The sequence below is a fragment of the Leptosomus discolor genome, chromosome 1 (assembly GCF_034619465.1).
Source record: "Leptosomus discolor isolate bLepDis1 chromosome 1, bLepDis1.hap2, whole genome shotgun sequence".
Lineage (NCBI taxonomy): Eukaryota > Metazoa > Chordata > Aves > Leptosomiformes > Leptosomidae > Leptosomus > Leptosomus discolor.
This window is the reverse complement of record NC_141391.1, coordinates 18,964,759-18,982,306: the sequence shown is the minus strand read 5'-3', so window position 1 is coordinate 18,982,306 and position 17,548 is coordinate 18,964,759. Positions and strand designations below refer to the sequence as shown.

At 42.9% G+C, this 17,548-nt stretch overlaps 1 protein-coding gene across 4 annotated transcripts in view; it reads left to right on the top strand.

Moving 5' to 3' along the window:
• The window catches only part of RDX (radixin), a 48,851-nt gene extending 36,955 nt beyond the window's left edge, over positions 1 to 11,896 (top strand). For 3 of the 4 annotated variants that reach the window (XM_086476124.1, XM_086476132.1, XM_086476141.1), the window contains 2 exons: positions 394 to 636; positions 1,618 to 3,998. In XM_086476124.1, the coding sequence (XP_086332250.1) occupies positions 394 to 636; positions 1,618 to 1,782 (408 nt within the window). In that variant the 3' untranslated portion in view covers positions 1,783 to 3,998. Of the gene's footprint in view, positions 1 to 393; positions 637 to 1,617; positions 3,999 to 11,186 lie in introns of those variants that run through there. The other variant, XM_086476117.1, reaches the window with a different exon arrangement.
• Positions 11,897 to 17,548: the final 5,652 nt, after the last annotated feature.

The following is a 17,548-nucleotide window of genomic DNA, read 5'->3' as shown; positions in this document are numbered from 1 at the left end:
TGCACAGGTTCAAAAAGTGATTGAACAAATTCTTATTATGTAAGTTCTGGTTGAATATGAAATTCAAAGACATCACCTCTGATTTAGGAAGTCCCTGAACCTCAAATTTCAAGAGGCTAGGAAAGTTGGAAAGCAGTCAGTATGACTGCCCTAATTTCTCACTCTTCTCTTGCCTACTGTTGGAAATAGCTGGAGTCTGGTACAGCTGGTTTTGAGTCGAATATCTTTTTTTACCCTATATTCTTATTTGACACCTTTCAGTGTGTAAGCTAGTTGTGTCATTTTTAAAGGATAGTTTCCATCTGTCTGACAACCTCTGAAATACTTATTTTTATTTTTCTGACTATTCATAAATAATTCTAAAATATGCTAAGTACTGTTCACTGTATTTAGGCTTTTGCAGCCCAAGAGGACTTGGAAAAGACCAAAGAAGAACTGAAATCTGTGATGTCTGCTCCTCCTCCACCTCCTCCCCCACCAGTTATTCCTCCGACAGAGAATGAACACGATGAACATGATGAGAACAATGCTGAAGCCAGTGCAGAACTATCTTCTGATGGTGTCATGAATCACAGGAGTGAGGAAGAACGGGTAACAGAAACACAGAAAAATGAACGTGTTAAGAAACAGCTCCAGGTAATGAAGATTCATAGTTATATCAACATAACTCAGGCTTTGAGGTTTCATTCTTTATTTGTCAAAAATCTCATTGAAATTACAGTGTGCCAGGGAAACAGCCTTTTGATCATTTACTAGGTTTATTACTAATTTACCAACCAATATCATTCATAGTGTACTAGAAGTGGAATAGATAGAGGATTGGATGTAAGATTGTGCTTTACAGCTTAAAAGTATTAGTATGTTGTGGCATTGGCCAGTAAGCATTCCTAATAATGATAAAATGTCTGAGACATTGAATGTTAAAGTGTAATGCTTTCTTTTCTCAGTACTGAAATGCATTAAGTGGTATGAACAGATGCTTGCTTAATAGAATTTGTTTATTTGCAGTTATTCACAGACACCGTAAATGCAAAACCTGAATTATGCCCATTTTGGATTAATCTTATTTCCCTGAAATGGAGCATTTGCTCCTAGTCTAGTTTTACCTCTCAGACTATAATACTATATTGGTGGTAACCTTTTGCCTTGTTATGAAGTGTGTATTCGGGAAGGAAATAAAAGAAATGGAAAACTGCTGCTTTTTCTGGCAGCAACATCCAAGTAGCGTGTGTGTGTGTGCAATATCCTTTCTGCTCGGCCAATCACTGAACAGGATCAGGGAGATAAACAAGAGCTGTCTTTAGTCAAGCAGAAACTGAAAAATTCTCATGCTTTCTGCTGCTGGTCGCTTTTCTTCTTGGATGTTATGGTATGAGGCCTTTTTGTTTGTTTGTTCGATTGCCACACTTAAGGAAAGAATCCTATGCTCTCCTTCTCTTTCCCTCTGCAGTCTTTCTGATAGACCTCACAACTTGAGTTACTGAACAGCACAACAAGCATTTCATAGGTTGGCATTCAAGAAATTCTTAGTCAAGTTGCAGAGTAGTTGTTATCAGAAATTCCAGAATCATTAAAAGGTTAGTCAAAGCACTTAAATGCGAATATTTTATTCAACAGGCTTTAAGTTCTGAGTTGGCTCAAGCCAGAGATGAAACCAAGAAAACACAAAATGATGTCCTTCATGCTGAGAATGTTAAAGCAGGCCGTGATAAGTACAAGACTCTTCGACAAATCCGACAAGGCAATACAAAGCAGCGTATTGATGAGTTTGAAGCAATGTGAGAGCTGTTATTTTGCATATATGTTCCTCGTAAAGCTGAACCACCAACAGAGAAAAAAGCAGGCCTTTGCAGATTTGATGGATTGCACCCCACTTTGCCAAAGCACTTAATACCAGTTTGACTACAGTGGCTAGAAGACAAATTTAGGGGAAGCTATTCAACAGTTAGGCAGTCTGCCATCCCTAGCTTTTTTGGGGGGAGGGTGTGGAGAATGATAGCAGGTTTTGCCCCATCATGTTTTCAGTTTCGTTTTTTCGTTATTTTTTTTCTTTGGAAACTGATATGAAGTATATAATGACTGACAAGTGTATATATTGCTTAAACATTAATAGAAAGAAGAATGGAACTGAACCTAAACTGGATAATTATGATTTCAGTATGAAGTTTGAAATTACATTTTTCAACATAGCTACACCGTTAAGAGTTTGATATTGCTGACTTTCAGTTTTGTTTTTGTGTTTTTTTTTCTCCCAAGTGAAATTTTTTGGTGTTTCATGTCCTGTCATCATTGATGGTTTTCTTTGCCTACCTGTTCACAAAGGTCTGGATGGCAGGTAGTAGTTCCAGGAAATATTTTTAAATGGAACACTACCTGTGGGCAGCACATGGCTGCTGCTAGGCTTGAATAAGTATTGTTTTTCCTAGCTGAACCCTTTAGATGTGCAAAATGTTCTAATGCAGCAAAGAAAAAAAAAAAAATACAGAACTTCATGTGCTATTTGCTTGTAATTATTTTATTTGCAGTAGGGACACCTGGACCTTTCTGGCAAGGGAGCATATGAAAACATCAGTCCCAGGGAGGGGACAGTATCCTACCTCACTACTATGTACATGATGACTGGTCCTTCAAACACCATGAAAAAACCTGTTTAAATTGACTGTCGCTACGCAGGGGTATCATAGAATGCTAGGAGCCCTTACTCCTAGGATTTTGTTTTACTTTGAGATGGCTTTATAGTGCTAAATACTGTCTAACTGCCTTTTGTTGAGTTTAAATTGTAAAAGCATCTTGCGTGTTTTAAAGCTGTAACCTGTCACTGGTATATCATCTCCTGGGAGGGGTGTAGAACGTCTGTGTCAGTCAGTTTGTTTTGGGTTTCCAAATGCAAAGTGAAAGTTCCCAGAATTGGAGTAAAAGCGTTTGTAGCTTCGGTTTTCAGTGAAGCTAGTATTGTAATTGTCATACCTGATGTCAGATCATTGTTATTAAGTCTTTTCCCCCTTGAAAAGGAGACCTTCTTTTTTGAGAAATTTGCTTAGAAATTAAACTTTAGAAGTAACTTCACAGTTAAAACGTGGACTGCAGTTATTCCTTCTGTTATAGTACCCTAGCAAATACCTACAGTGGAAGAACCCTGCTTTCTCTGAGGATGGTTCAGCTCTTTTCTGTTTGATATTATGCACTCATAAATTTACACTTATCTATTAAAATTTGCCATTTTATTAAACATTTTTTTTCATGCACAATAGATTTAAATTTCTTATGAACAGTCCAACTAAGTTTGTGGGTTTTATTTTGTGGAGTTAAAGGTTGGGTATGTGGGGTGACATCATGAAAATAAAATAAAGATACATTAATATATTTTTGGTTTGTGGGGCTAAACGTATCTGACCTTGAAGACTGATGTGCAGATGGTGTGCACATGCTTCAAGATGCTTCTTGGTGGAAGTTGGTGTTTCTACTTGCAGTACATTGTAAGAACAGTTTTTGTTTCACAGGCTTCTTACACCGAAGCTTAAACAAATTTCTGAAGTATTCAAACAGTTTGCCACAGCAAGTGAAATACTGTGCTTCCAATGAATTTTCATTTTTCCCTGGAAAGTGTGCACTTAACACTGATAACATCAGTTTCAGTGTTGGAAAAAAGTACTGGTAAAGTTTGCTGTTCATAAATCTACAATATATAGAGTAGGGCTAAATGGATTAGATCCATTTATAAAGCTGTGTGATTTTTTTTGTTTTTCCTAAACAACCAGGAACAACCATTTGTAATACGGATTTTCACAGTGAACAAAGTGGTAATAGCTGCTGTCACCAGCAGTTGGGAACACTTACTGGTGCAGAAATACTAAGAATACTTTTAATGATTACTTGGTGAAGTAATTTTCCACATGCTTTTTCTTTTAGCATCATGTTTTGTGTTGTACAATTAAGCTACAATTACATCTACTATTTTGGATAACATTCATTGGTTAACAATAAAGAGATACAGTTAATTTCTCTGAGGTCCATTGTTGTTATTTAATGCCCTTTATTTCTGACAGCTTTACTAAACACACTGTAATAACCTTTTTCCAGAGCAGTGTAGAAACTTTTATCATCTTTTGTTTCACGCTCTGGTGAAAATGAAATTAAAAAAAAAAAATCAAATTGTATCCCTAGAGAATGGTACTCCGCTTAAGAAATTACCACATGCGGTTGGGAGGAAGCGCTGGTGATTGTCAGTTCAAAACAGGATGTGAATCATCAGAGCAAATTGGCTCTCTTGAGAACAGGGGTGATGTGGCCACATAAGAGCTCTATGGGTAATGTAAGAACTTTCAATCACTGCCTACATACTGTTTAGCCCCAGGTTAAGTGAAATTTGGTGTAATAGGTCAATGTCTTAAGTGCTGAGAAACCTTGATCTGTCTTTTTTGATACTGCACACTATAGTGGACAGTGCCATCAAATATATGCATGGCCGTATGTCTTGGACAGTGACGAGTTTATGGGCTTTTCACCTGTCTAATACACATGGAGAAGACAGGAACAGTCCCATATAAATAGTTATACAAATTAATCTGCTAAGCGGCTTTCTCATAAATTTAGACCTCTTCTCAGGTGGCATTCCATTCTGTCTTGTGTTTGTTTGGCCTTGCACTCAGTACAAGCGCATGACCCTCTTTGTTACTCCATGTGGCAGGATTGCTATGATGAATTAAAACGTGTGGACTGGATGCTTTTAACTGTGCATATTTCTCGTTTAATACTTCTCTCTTCTTGGAGTCCCTCCTGAAGCATTAGATTTGAGAGTTTTCGCTTGTTAGAGAGCTTCTGCATAGGTATGTAACTTCAGAATATTGTGCTTGAAAGAGGGGAGGTAAATGCTTTGAAAGGCTTTTTTTAAAATATGCTCTTGGAAGTGGAGAGAAAAAGATGCAAAATAGTGCTACGATTTCCAGGCCAGACTAATACAATCACTCAGAATGCTTTAAAATGAAAGAAGGTATTCTGTCTTCTTGAAGTAGTCTGCTCTGCAAGTCAAAACCTACGTTTTCTGTTGCATTACTCTTCAGGTACATGTTTCTTGTATACTCCATTCATTTTGTCCAAAACAGAACAAAATTCACATCTGCCTTTTTAAACCCAGTTTGGAAAGCATTATTGTGCTTTCACCTCCTTCTTTAAAACATGTTTTGTAGGGCTGTTCAAGTTACCTGCTTAAACACTTCTGAGGAAAAAGGAGGTTTGTTCTAAATTAAGTATTTTAAACTGAGGAGAAAATACCTCAAGAGTATTTTCTAAATTTTTTTAAAGAAAATATAGAGATTAAAATGTTCAGTTAAAACTGTTTGGCTTTGAAAAGGAACTTCTGTGCAAGCATTTTCCACGTCTGTTCACATGTGGATAATCTAAAAGGTTGTTCTCTGCAAGACGTCAGATTAGTTTCAAGAATTGGGGATTTTAACAAAGACGACCTATTCCAGTGAGATGAGGTGGTTGGTGTTAGTGTTCATAAACTTTCTGAGTAAAAGCATCAACATAAGAAAATGGAAGGCTTCCTTACGAAAGAGCAAAGTTCACTTATTAATGGAAGTTTCTCATGCACATAACTTAATGTATCTTGGCCGGGTGCTAAGGTTTTCCTGGAAAATGTAGTAAGCGTCAGCGTATCAGCACGCAAACTGGTAATTTCTGACCCCCTCAGAGCATATTCTGTTGTTTGTGCTTAGGGATGGAGGGTCCCTTCTTCCCAGCCGAGATGCTGCGCTGGCTGGTCAGCTGGGTGGGTGGCTAGGAGATGGTTCTGGCTGGCTGCTGTGGGCACCTGCCCGGCAGCGTGTCCCTCTGCTCTGCTCCCGAGCAGGGCCCTGCAGCACCTTTCCTCCCCAGCCCCTTGGTCTGCAAGCATGTGAGTTTTACACAACCGGTCCTTTTCCCAGTTTGGGGGCCCAGTCAGCAGCAAGGAGCAGCTCAGGGCTGGAAGGGATGCCGTGATGTTGAAGAGTAATGGTAGAGGGCTGTAAGGAAAAAACCACCCCACGCAAAACCAAGTGTGGTGAGCTAGAATCCTGAACTGGCCCATTCATTCACTTGTGTCAAGGACTCCTTTTCAGTGTGCTGTTGCAGCATCCACCACTTCCCTGTGTGTGACCAGTAACTTGTTTAGCCAATTCAGCAGCCAATTTGTTGGAGGGAGTTGCACTTTTCATTTTACTGAGCTGAGCCCAGATCTGTAGGCCTGTAGTTACCACCTGATTTTGTTTTGATTGATGGAGTCTGTCACTTGTGTTCACTTTTTATGGCATGCAGACTCCAAGTTGATAAACTGCTTCTTTGGAGCGCAGTTAGAGAAACTTCGACTTGTTTTGCTTTTTCTCCCTTCCCTGCGGAGAGATTGCTGACATATCGAATGTGTATGTTTCATGTAATGTGAATGAAGTGGACTCACCAAAGCCCAAAAAGCCTCCCCCCAAAACTCCAATCCCAAACCATCAAATTTCTTCCCAAGAAGCCACTCCAGTATTTGCAGCAGTGCCTGCAATATTCTAGATATTCAGAAAGAGGTAGCTTATGCCTTCATACCTTAGGGAAAGACAAAGCAAAGGGAAAATGGAGCTCTTTGAATCACCGGGATTCTATTAGGTGTTTATATTGGCTTTTGCAAATGACGTGCCGGAGTGTTTCTGTTCACAGCAGTAGGCTTTAGGCAGCAGAAGAAACGAGGGGATATGGAAATGCACATCAAAGGAGGCGGCGTGGTCGGTGCAAATATTCCTAATGCACGTGTGTGTAAGAGTTAATGCTCCCTGTGCTCTGGATAAGTGGATCAGGTGAAAAGAGATCAAGCTGAGAGGTAGGACAATTGCATTCCCCCTTTTTTTTTTTTTTTTTTGCTTGTTTGGGTGTTTTTGTTTGTTTTGTGTATTTGCTTTTGATCTACCTTATTTAAATGAGAGGGGTTGCCGTTATCTGAATGTTTAGCTGAAGGCTTTCAGAAAGCTGCTGCCCAGCACTAGAAGGTCTTGGAGTTCTTAAGGCCACGTGTACCCAGACTGGCCTTTGTACTACAACTTGCTAAATTTCAGCCAAAGACATCCTCTGCAGCCTGATAATTTTGCCTTAGAGTATTTCTGCACTGGCAAGATAAGAGTTGTGCACATGCACAGTTCCAGCTGCCCCGCTGTTTGCTTCAGCAGCACGAAACCCACGTGTGAACCCGTAATCGCGTGATGGGCTCTGTGACCACATACGCTGGGCTCTCTGGGATCGTGTATCAAGTCTACAGCTCCCTACGGCCTCAGCTTTCAGGCTCCTTGTTCACCCTTGATTTCTTCATTAAACTTGATACGGTGTTTAACCTCTTAATCTATGACTTCAATAATATTCTACTAAACTGAGCTTCCAATAAATAGTTGACTACTGTGTCAAATGTTTTCTTAAAATACGTTATGCTGATGAGTTGAAATAGTCACACTTTATTTAAGCAGCACTTCTGATTAATTAATAATCTCTATGAATATGGTAATTGCAGTTGTATTGCCAGAAAGAGGTTCATTTGCATCGGGGATGAGGTTAAAAACTTTTCTGCCAAGTGCACTTTGATCTTCAACGAAGTGAATTGAGAATGTGCAGGTAACGTCCAGAATACACAGACCAGTTGATCCTGCTGCTGCCTTTATTGCTGGAAACAAACTCACTTATGTTTGAGTAGCAGATTCAGTGTTTAGGGGTTTGGGACAGGACAGCAAGCTTGTTCACACATCATAAAAATTTGTAAAAATGATAAGAAATCTTCATATCGTTAATTGTCGCTTCTGCTGTACGCTTCCTGTCCTTGATATTTTTTCTTCAGTTTCATTCATGTTTTGAACGCTTGGATCTCTTCTCTTACAAATGGCATTTCAGGCATCCTTCTCACGGCTCAGTGCCAGTCGTTGTACTTCTCTGCACCACTTGAAAACACAGCTCTTCCTCCTCCTCTTTTGCGTTTGGGATCTTACAGTGCTGTTTTCAACAGAGCCAGCCAAGACGTCATATTTAAATTTAGAACTGTTACTGCGACTTCGTGGAATAATCTTTGGATTAACTTTGGCTACATGTTCTCTTATCAGGCATGCATAGTATACACCACCTTACAGAAGAAATAACTGGATTGACTAGTTAATAATTGCTTGTAGCATTCTGAGAACAGAAAATGTCAGCAAGGAAGTATGAGAACGTATTCAGAAAACTAGGGGAGATCTCAATCACAGTGTTTACATCCATGAGGTTCAACTTTGAGCCTAGCCCTAGTCAGGCGCACAAGGGAGCACGTGGGAGAGAAATTCCCTACTTTCGTTGTGTAGCTTACCTGTCCATCTGGGCTATGCGAGGGAAGGCTCTGAAGAGGAGGGGTATGCCCGCTCAAAGAGCACAGCAGTCAGGCATGACTGCGTGCTGCTATGGTGTTGCTTTTCTGCACAGCAGTTGTTCCGGATATGAAAATACTGAAAAGGAAAAAATCCAGTTGAAATAGTCGACTTTTTCCTGTGGACTCAAAAGAGTTACGGTTCTATTCCTGCCTGGCTTTGAACCTTGTCTGCAGTCACCCTGGTAAAAGCTGAACTCCTCCGTGGCGCAAGCGCAGGTCTCTCTGAGGAGCTAGGTACCCGGTGGCTCTTCAGCCCGTCCTGACTTGGAGAAGCAGTGGCAGGTGTGGGGGGAAAGGTCTTGTACCTGTCTCTGTTCATTTTAATATGGGACCATGAAAGTAAATTCTGGAGAACCTTCTTTCTAGTGGTGGCTTCTGTGGGTGGCCTGTTTTCATACGTGTTTCATCCAGTCTTTAAACTGGTTCTTACTTCTCACCTTGCTTTACTGCTGTTGGCTTGGGGTTTCTTTGTCCTTGCTAGCGTGTCATGCTACTTACTTCATCTGAAGTGCAGATTTCAATTTAGATCATAGAGAGCTTTAATGCAATTAAATAACTGTTTCAGTATGAGAATGCAAATTAAGACAGGGAAGGAAGATTAGTTTAAAAACATTGTGAGGAAAAAAAGTTTAAGCCTTAAGACTTACTGACAGAAACACGTTACATCAGCTGTCTGCTTAGACTGCAAGGTGGAAACAAGAGGCAGGCAGCTACGTATGGCAAAGTAGACTTTCTCAAACTGCATTTATGGTAGCAAAGTTCTTTGGTAAAATTCACCAGGCTTTTTATTTGTTTGTTTATTTACAGTTGATGGATTCTTTAGAGAATGCCGGATATCTCTCTCATATTTCCTTTCATTACTTCTGTTGTGGCTTAGTCTATGAATTTAAGACTAAAAATGCCTTTTTCCTCCCCAGTGATTTTGTAAAATTGTGTTTTGCCTATGATGCTGCAACTAGCTTTGCAGTCTGGAGCTTAATGGATGAAACTATTTTCTGAGCGAAGGGTAGTGTGATTGGCTTTGCATTTAACTGAGCTTGATAATTTTATACATTATATACGTTTTTTTATATCTGTGTGTATATATTAGCACGGTTAAACTGGAGATTTCTAATACAGTATGTGGCATCAGGCCTTGTAATGGCTGTATTAAGGTGAAATACACAAGTTGCTACTTATTTTTATATAGATTTTGATGTTGAATAGTTTTAGAAATCAAACTTTTTAAAGCCGTGTTTAAAAAAAAAAAATTTAAAAAGCATTACAGCATGCAGAGTGAGTGTGGTTCGGTTTTGTTCTTGCTACCAAAATCGGGTCTATTTACCTGCATGTTTGTTTTTACCCTCCTGCAAAAGCCAGTTGTTGCTGGGGATCTCTTAGTACCAGGAAACATGTCACTGGTTTCGGTGGTACCTTGCCAAGTGTGCAGTCTCACTCACTGCCCGAAGCCTGTTTCTCCTCCCCACCCCTGGCCAGGAATTGCCGTCAGACTTTTAAAACACCAGAGTAGTTTTAATACTTCTAAATCTTAACCACAGGTCTTTATTTGCTTATGTTCAAGCCCTGGAAGTTCCCACGGACTTTCTGTGCCAGAAAATTATTTGTGTGGGAAACAGGCTGTAGTATAAAATTTGATGTGATGTTCCGACGTGTTACATGCTGTCGCTGCACTTGTGAACATAAAAAAGTGCTATTGAGGGCTTCTTACTTTTGAATAGCAACTCGTTCCCTGTGCTTACTGAATGACAAAGAGAGTCTGGTAATTAAATCTTTTTCCTGATTCCTTTTGAATAAAATTCTAATTTATTAATACTTACAGCTCAAGCGTTTCTCTAAAACAATCAGAATGAGAGGTTCGCACTATAGGAATGCTGAATTTGAAGTACTGATTATTCTTTGCCTGTTAATAATGAAATATATTTAAGGAAGTCATTCTCTAAAAGGAAAACATTTTTCAAGCCACTTCAAAGACAAATTTTCATAAAAATCAACATGGAAAATATACTTTTTTTTTAAACGCATCTTCACTCAAATGAATTTTTACTCATTGTAGATTTCCACCAGAGAACTTTGAACTTCAGGAGAGAAATAAACCTGAGAGAGATTCTTTATGCTATCCTCACCTTTTCTCCAAAAGGCTTATGCAAGGCAACAAACTGAATAAACTAAACCCCAGAGCTTATACAGCAAATGGCACATGTGCTGTGGTGAAAAGAAGCGACGTCTGAAATATTGGCTGTGATTGAATGTTCTAATAAAGATGTCCTATATTTGGTGTATTTGTGCACAAGGAATCTTGTTTCAGCCACCTTTGGGAGCAGTTTTAACACAGTCTTACCTGCGTTGCAATCAGCTGTGGTTTGTATCATCTGCATTAGCAAATCAGTCCTTTAAAGCTGCTCCCTGGGTGGATTTTAGGTTAGGTTCTTTATAGTGCTAAAATTTGGCATCAAAACTGTACTGATATGTACAAGAATTGGACTCTGGTATAGAAGAGTATTTAGAGAGAATTGGACCCGCTCTTCAAGCTGAAAGTCAATGAGGGCAGGTTCTGGGTGTCCTTGGGGGCCTTGGCCCCAAGAACCATGTGTTTCTTAAACCATTCTTATTCTGATGCTCCCTTGTTCTGCTGATGTCTGAGAAACAAAATTCAGTCAGAAATTAAATTCGGAATAGTTACAAGGAGTGAAGTGTGGCTCTTACGATGTTGCTGCGTATTTCTGTTTATTGTTTTTGTTTAGTATCCTTTTTCTAAATCTGCTTGATCTCTCTGTGTCTTTTTGTGCAGGTTACAAAAGTACGATCTCTTGCAGCCCTTAGGATAGGAACAAGGTAAAGATCAGCAGAAGACCTGGGGTCTGCCAAGGCCTGCTATTGTGCTTCTGTAAATCTGGACAGTTTACAGCGCTTTAAATTAGGTGCTGCCTGGTCCGTGAAGAGTTTTTTGGAAGGACCAGGAAGTGCTGTTACGACATTTCGCTAATGTTCGGTTCTCTCACGGTCTCTCTAAATCTTTCCTTTGTTGTCTTTTCCCAGGAGAAAATTAGCTTTTTGAAGTATTTAAGCTGTTGTTCTTCCCAGAAAAGCAGGAAATAATACTAATATGTTAATCTTTAACATGTAATGGGACATGGTAGAGTGAATGGTTATGCGACCCTTCGAAGTGTTTGGGGTATCTTGTAGGCTTTGCCCACACGTGGTGTAGTGTGGGAAGCCTGACTATATCCAACCTGGGTAAAGTGAAATAAGAGTAGATACTTTCCAAGTTTTATTGGTTTTCTACACAATTTCTAATAGCCTTGACAATATATGAATAGTGTCAGATAACTTTCTAATGTACAACTCCCAGTTTAATATGTCTGTACATACATTTCCAGTGTAAGCACCTGTTGCTACTTGCCTTTTTGTACGCTATTAGGATGTGCATACTGTGTATACGTAACTGCGTTAAATTGTGCACCCTGCACAGGAGCCTGAATAAATGGGTTTTAATATTAATCCAAAGAATCACTATTCATTTGGTGATCAGTGTTGCTTATTGCTAGTGAGAATTCTCACTTCTCTGAGAATTTTAATTCGTTCTATGGCACCAATCCAAAGCGGTTTCCAGGTAAACATCTTGGGCTGTGGTCAGATAAACCGTGGGAGGCTGGATTTGCAAAGAAGGGATCACTCTGGAAGGAAAAGATGGGACCTGCTAATTAAGGACGCTGGTAATTGAGTAGATGGATGCCTGATTTATTCCCCACTTCTGCTAGCATCCCCTGGGAATATACCAAACCTTGGAAACACTTGTGTTCCTTGCGGTGCCTTGTTGCACAATGGCTGCCTGCATTGGCCGATGGAGGGGGCCTGTATGCAGGGGACTCTCTGTCCCGGCAGGGTTTGGAGCCATGTCCCCCCACACCTCAGGACTGCAGGTGGGCAGGGCGGGTGGTGGGTCATTGCTGAAACCCTGACAGAGCTGGGGGGCTGTCCAGAAGGAAGCCTCCCCCGCCTTAACTGGCTGTGGATTACACCAGGGCACCACCAGTTGAAGCAAGACCCTGCCTCAGCCGTTGGAGGGCAAGGTTCAGGTTCAGGATGCTGAAAGGAATATAAAATCCAGAGCTGTGGGATTTCAGGGGCTGCTTTGCACATCTAGGCCAGCACCGGGGCCTCAGGACTGGCTTGTTCAGCACTTGAGTGATGCTTCTAAAATTGTTTCCGCAGCCTCCCTTGCCCTGCATCACCCATGCAGGGGGTTAAAGATGTTCCGGGTGCTCAGGGCCTGCATGAATTTTATCTCTAGCTAGATTTTAAAGTGTTTCTGCAATAGCTGCCACTTGTAGCCTTCTCTAAGGCCGTGTTTGCTTCAGGTACTAACAGTGAAAGGTAATAAGATCTTTCCATGCAAATACATCTTCAGTACAACTGCAAGATGTTCCCAAGGGTTTTATTTACTGTTGTGCTGCCTTTGTTGATGTCTGCCTACGGTGCTTTTTGGCTTCGGTTGTAAGTGTTGAAGTTCTCTGATGGATGTCTTGCAGAGGGGGAACTGGGCAAGATGAAGTGTAATGTACCTTAGCAGCCAGATTTAAAAACAGAAACATGAAAAAAGTGATTTTGGTGTGACGAAAGCTTTGGGCTCTTTCTCACTGCTAATTGTAGCTTGTTCAAAAAGTAGTGGCTCTGGTCTAGCTGTAACAGATCAGATGGGCTGGTGGTTAGCTGGAAGGTGCAGGTTCACACCTGCTGCTTGTGGCCGGCAGGAGCTGGTCTGCGAAGGGGTGGCAGCTCCCCGCTGGCAGCTGCTGGAGGACCCAGCCCGGGGACATCGCCTCCTCCACTGCAGCAGCCACTTTATATAAGCCTTGATGGCTGAAAATTGTCACGGTTTTGCATGCGGGGTGACAATCAGGCATGTGGGAAGACCACAGGAGGGTTCTCAGTCACCTCGAGGGGAGTTAGGATTTTTCCCTGAGGAGGATGTTGTTGTTGAAACAGCAGATTGGTATTTACCGTAGGTAAAGGTCTGTCTGAAGTGTTGTAGCAGAGTTGAATGATGAAAAATGCTGTCCTGCAGGGAAGGAAAACGTGAATTCAATCATGCCTGTGAATACCCTGCAAGGAAAAGTGATGCCTGGTTTGTAAGGCAGAAAGCAACTTGATCACCACTTGAAGTGGTGTTTTCCTTCCTTATCCCCCTCGCCTCTGTGCTATTTCCACACTTGGTGGCTGGCCAGCCCCTTTGCTGGTCCCGGCAGAAGTTCATCGAGGGTCTTTCCTCTCATTTCACAAGCGGTCTTTGCATTTGTGGCCGCAGCTGGATTTGGAAGCAGCTGTGCTGCAGCTGGCCAGGGCCAGGTGGGCAGGCAGTGGCTGGGGTGCAGACACCCTGGGGCTCAGGGCTCGTCTGCCCTGACTGCAGCGGGCCGTATTGTAAACCTACATACGTTTGGGGTTTTTCTTCCCCAGTTTCTATGATGGCATGACTGAAGTTTCACCACCACTTTGCTTTCCATAGTTGATGTGCGCTGGCAAGTTAGTGAATGAAAGCCTGCATGCAACCCCAGCAGCTCCTACGGCAGCACTTGCTGACCCTCAGCAAGGGGGTGGTATCCCACTAAATTAGTTTTAAATGTCATAAGAAAAAGGTGAGGTGAACAAGTTAAATTTCATTAAAAGTCTGATCCAGGTTTAGAACTGGGTAGCAGCCCCATTCCTGGCGGCACGTGCCACACCAACACTTTCCATTTTTGTCATGCTGGCATTTTCCTTTCTCTGAAATAATTCTCTAGATGTAGCCCATGCCAGCCATGAGCAGCTCTGCTGAGTCCCTTATGCAGGGAGTTTCAGCATTAAATAAATCATTTCATTGCAGAAGGGGAAACCCATTTCTTCCTGTATAAAATACAGCAATAAGCAGTTCCTGGAGCATCTGCCTCTCCTCAGCCATGGTGACTATGATGAGACTGGGGCAGAGCCTCAGCCTGCGAACACTGGGAGCAGGTTAGTGCTGAGGGCCACTGTGGTCTGCACACCCCCCCACACCCCCCCAAAAAACCTTTTAACTGGGGCTGAGCCCCAGCAGGTGGGTGGTTATAGTCCTGGAGCGGGTCCAGAGAAGGGCAACGAAGCTGGTGAAGGGTCTGGAGAACAGGTCTGATGAGGAGGGGCTGAGGGAACTGGGGTTGTTTAGCCTGGAGAAGAGGAGGGTGAGGGGAGACCTTATTGCTCTCTACAACTACCTGAAAAGAGGTTGTAGTGAGGTGGGGGTCGGTCTCTTCTCCCAAATAACAAGTGATAGGATGAGAGGAAATGGCCTCAAGTTGTGCCAGGGGAGGTTTAGATTGAACATTAGGGAAAATGTCTTCACCAAAAGAGTGGTCAAACGTTGGAACAGGCTGCCCAGGGAAGTGGTTGAGTCACCATCCCTGAAGGTGTTCAAAAAACGTGTAGATGTGGCGCTTGAGGACATGGTTTAGTGGTGGGCTTGGTAGAGTTAGGGTAATGGTTGGACCGGATGATCTTAAAGGTCTTTTCCCACCAAAATGATTCTATGATTCTTTGCAAATACATGGCTCATGCCAGAGTCGCCAACAACTGCTGGAGCAGAAAGAGGTGCTGCCATGGTCTGCGAGGTGGCTGCAGTGGAGGAACCAGGTAGGAAAACATGCTGCCTGAGACGGGGAGTTTAGCTACTGAATTCAGTTCATTTTTTCCCCTGAGGAAAAAAAAAACAACACATTTATATTTCTGAAATTGGCAAAACATGAATTAAATCCAGATTTGTGCATGCCTGAAAACTTTGTGTAAGTGGATGAAAAACAAATTCCTTCCTCCTGCCTCCCAAGCATCCCAGGCAAGGCCCCAATTCAATTTTCCCCTTTTCAAGCCCCTTCCCGAGGGGTGGAGTGTCAGGTCACCTGAACCACCACCGCGGCTCCGGTTCCAGGGCGCAATCGGGGATCTCTGTAAGGCGAGCCCGGCCAACATAAGGAACCTTCCTGGCGAGCACCCATCGCCAGCTCCTCATTCCCAACACTCCTCTTGCTTACGCTTCGCCCAGCTCGTGTAAATTAATAGTGGTATTTAATTTCCATTATACCTTCCTGCTGCTCCTGGCAAGTTCAACTGTAAGGGGGGAAAAAAAAGGCAAAATAAGAAAGCCTAAATCTTTCTATGGAGGCCATTAAATAGTGACACCAGGAACACCTCCTGCTCTCCTACCTCTCCTTGGAGAGGCTTGTGGGGTTGATATATCCCCAGGGCTGGGCAGAGAAATGCAGGGCAGCAGCTCCTTCCTAGTGGTGGCTGTAGGATGCCAGGGGCATGCTGTGCGGTTGGGAAGCTGCAGTGAAACAAGGTGTGTGACAAACCCGATCGGTGGAGGAAATTTCAATAATTTTCAACACTTCTGCTGCTTGCTTCTTGCCATGCTGGGTGTCTCAGGAGTGGGTCCTGGGGTTACTGAACACAGGTCCTCTGTCATCATGCTGAAGAGCAGGATGATGGTGGTATTTAATGCATGTGCTCCTAATGGGCCCAGTCCTTTGTCAGCTTTTCTCTACAGTCACAGCGAGCCTTTGGAGCAAAGGGGGCAGTCGGTGCACTGGAGCAGAAAAATCTCTCATCCATTTCTTCAGCACAGAATGAGCTCCAAGATCCTGCGATGCTGGACACTTTGTCCTGCTTGGAAATAGTTTTGCAAGGAGTATCCCTGTGTGGTTGTACAACAGCCTCTCTTGTAGCTCCTCTAGACAAGGTCACACAGGTTGTCTAGTTCAGATTTCAGCTCCAGGATGATTGACAGGCCCCTTCATCTCCAATGTAACAACACTTCAACCTGCATCAGGCGCTGCTGTGATGCTGGCCGGGCTCACACGGACTCTTCTTAAAGGCCACCATAAGAGAAATTTGTAACCTGGTAACAGACTTTCCAAGCCTGCCTTGCATGATGCAGGCAAGCTGATCCTCATGGGACTGACTTAAAAGACTGGACTGAATTGGGAAAATTCATTTTCCTTGATTAGCCCAATGGAGAAATCAGAGCTATGGAGGAGAAGCCTAGGGCAGTGGTGTGACCACCACCCGGAGAGACCAAGCCAGATTACATGAGCAGCTCAGTGTCCTGAGCAAACAAAGGCTGGATTTGGCATTCTTGAAGCAATCTCAAAAAATGAAATCCAACCTGTGCCAGCAAAGTACCTATGAAGAAACGAGGGTGTTCAGGGACCTGCCAAATCACAGTTGTGGCTTTGCAACTCCTCTGAATTATCCACCATATTGGTTTCCTCAAAAAAATGAGGAATGAGCAGGACGCTGGTAGTGGCTGTGAGGTCTCACTGAAAAGAAGTTATAGCTGAGAATCATAGAATAGTTGGTGTTGGAAGGGACCTTTAAAGACTGTCTAGTCCAACCCCCCTGCAGTGAGCAGGGACATCATCTTCAACTAGATCAGGTTGCTCAAAGCCCCGTCCAACCTGGCCGTTTCCAGGGATGGGGCTTCTACCACCCCTCTGGACAGCCTGTGCCAGTGTTTCACCACCCTCATCATAAAAAAATTTCTTCCTTGTATCTGTTCTAGATCTATGCTTTTTTAGTTTAAAACCATTACACCTTGTCCTATTGAACAGGCCCTGCTAAAAGATTGCCCCCCTCTTTCTTGTAGGCCCCCATTAAGTACTGGAAGGCTGCTAAAAGATCTCCCTGGAGCCTTTTCTTCTCCAGGCTGAACAACCCCATCTCCCTCAGCCTGTCCTCACAGGGGAGGTGCTTCAGCCCCCTGATCATCTTTGTGGCCCTCCTCTGGACCCACTCCAACAGGTCCATGTCTTTCTTATGCTAAGGATCCCAGAGCTGGACGCAGCACTGCAGGTGGGGTCTCACCAGAGTGGAGTAAATGGGGAGAATCACCTCCCCCGACCTGCTGGCCACACTTCTCTTGATGCAGCCCAGGATGCAACTGGCTTTCTGGGCTGTGAGCGCACATTGCCAGCTCACGTCCAGCTTTTCATCCACCCACACCCCCAAGTCCTTCTCGGCAGGGCTGCTCTCAATCCCTTCACCCCCCAGCCTGTATTGATACCAGGGATTGCCCTTGGCCTTGTTGAACCTCATGAGGGTCACACAGGCACACTTCTCAGGCTTGTCCAGGTCCCTCTGGAT